A 1,622-nucleotide genomic window follows, 5' to 3' on the forward strand; every position below is an offset into this window, starting at 1 on the left:
ATAGAAATCCTATTATTTTCAGGTTTATTATTTTATTTTCTGCTTTTATTGTCTCTCTGAAGGAATGCTACTTCCTAATTAAGTGCATCAAAACCATAATACAGCAACCCAAAGTATTCTCCTATTTTATTTCCCCATAAAGGATTATTGCCACAAGAGTGACTGTCACTAGACAGTTATATCACTATTAGTAATACACGCTTATATTCTAGTAATACTCAAACCCCGCATTTGTGATGAGACCCTGTTGTTCAAGACCCTGGAAACCCACAGAAATTCATTAAGTTCGTGTTCCAGAGCACTCCCAGAAATAGCCATACACATTCTTCATGCTTTTCCTCGATTTGTGGGATTGCATTTAATTTTTGATTGACAGGCCCAATACTGACATAATTTGCCAATTTCTGGCCCAGATGCAATCTGGTTATTTGAAAAGAAACTCTCTCCATAATGGTGTAATTTGAATCAGCATATCCATCAAAACGTGTATTTGGACGTACTTCAGTTCAGGCTTGTACAATCCGAGCAACAGATAAACACATTGTAGATCCTGGTATTTTTAACTGAAAGAAAAAACTGCCCTTGATGCTTCTAATTAGTTAGCATGCACCCCACTTGATACGAGAACCAAAGACAGATAGGATGGAGCCATCATATTTTCACATTACTGTTTGCGTTGCAAATGTGTTCTGGTGACGAACGAGAAAGATCCGGGTCGCATACGCGTTTTGCAGGAACGCGCCAAAACCTTCGATTGCATTTTGCGTCCTGTCTACACATTATTTAGAAAAATGAGGAGAAACATTTCACACCCTGGAAGTGGGGGCCAAGGGTGAGAGGGGACAACTGCTCACTCCAGCTGTGCGTGTGTGGGGCAAAGACTGCCATTCCCTTATCTCCAGGCTGCAGGCTGGAGGGCGGCGAGATACCACCCCAGCCCAGAGCACCCCTAGCAGCAGAGCACCAAGCAAGCTTTCCCGGTACCTTGTAATTTCTGGCTGTACTCTGTCCTGTCGGACTGACTCCTCCTCAAGGTGCCGTGATCCCCGGCGGCGGTGGTGCTTTCCACCACGGGTTCCGTCCTCCTCCTCTCCCCCATGTACAGCTTGTTCCTCAGCAGGGCCAAATTCCTCCTCCTGCCCCCCACGCTTTCCTTCCCCGGACAGTCCGTGCTCGCCATGGCCAGCCGTGCTTGGTGGTGGCAGTGGGAGGGGGGGCAATAGCTTGATTTTGAGGGAGGTGAACTCGCTGCCCAGGCGAAGGCTGGTTGCTTTGGGCTTGGTTTTGGAGCAGGGCTCCCCAGGCTCCGCAGGGCCCGGGCTCAGCCCTGCCACCTGTGCCGGAGCGGCTCCACCCCCGGAGGCTGACGCCCCAGGCAGTGTTTGCATTCACCTGCCTTATGTGCAAGCACGCCTGGCGGGGCCGGTTTCAGAGCCAGCCCCAAACCGCAGCCATTCACGGCCCCTCTTCCCTGCTTCAGGGTACGCTCCTCACCCCGCCGCGGGGCCATGGGTGCCGGCACCCCGAAGCGGAGTCGCATCCTCCCAGCTTTGCCTGGGCTGCCCCTGCCGTGCGCTAGCAGGGAGATGCCCGAGTGCAGCAGGGCACGGCCACACTTTCAT

General features: G+C 51.5%; 1 protein-coding gene across 1 annotated transcript in view; it reads right to left on the minus strand.

The window, feature by feature from the left end:
* The window catches only part of ARHGEF38 (Rho guanine nucleotide exchange factor (GEF) 38), a 36,319-nt gene extending 35,139 nt beyond the window's left edge, over window positions 1-1,180 (minus strand). The window contains exon 1 of the mRNA XM_009575130.1: window positions 985-1,180. Coding sequence (XP_009573425.1) covers window positions 985-1,180 — 196 coding nt within the window. The remainder of the gene's footprint in view (window positions 1-984) is intronic.
* Window positions 1,181-1,622: the final 442 nt, after the last annotated feature.

This window comes from Fulmarus glacialis, unplaced genomic scaffold (genome assembly GCF_000690835.1).
Source record: "Fulmarus glacialis isolate BGI_N327 unplaced genomic scaffold, ASM69083v1 scaffold3443, whole genome shotgun sequence".
NCBI classification, from domain to species: domain Eukaryota; kingdom Metazoa; phylum Chordata; class Aves; order Procellariiformes; family Procellariidae; genus Fulmarus; species Fulmarus glacialis.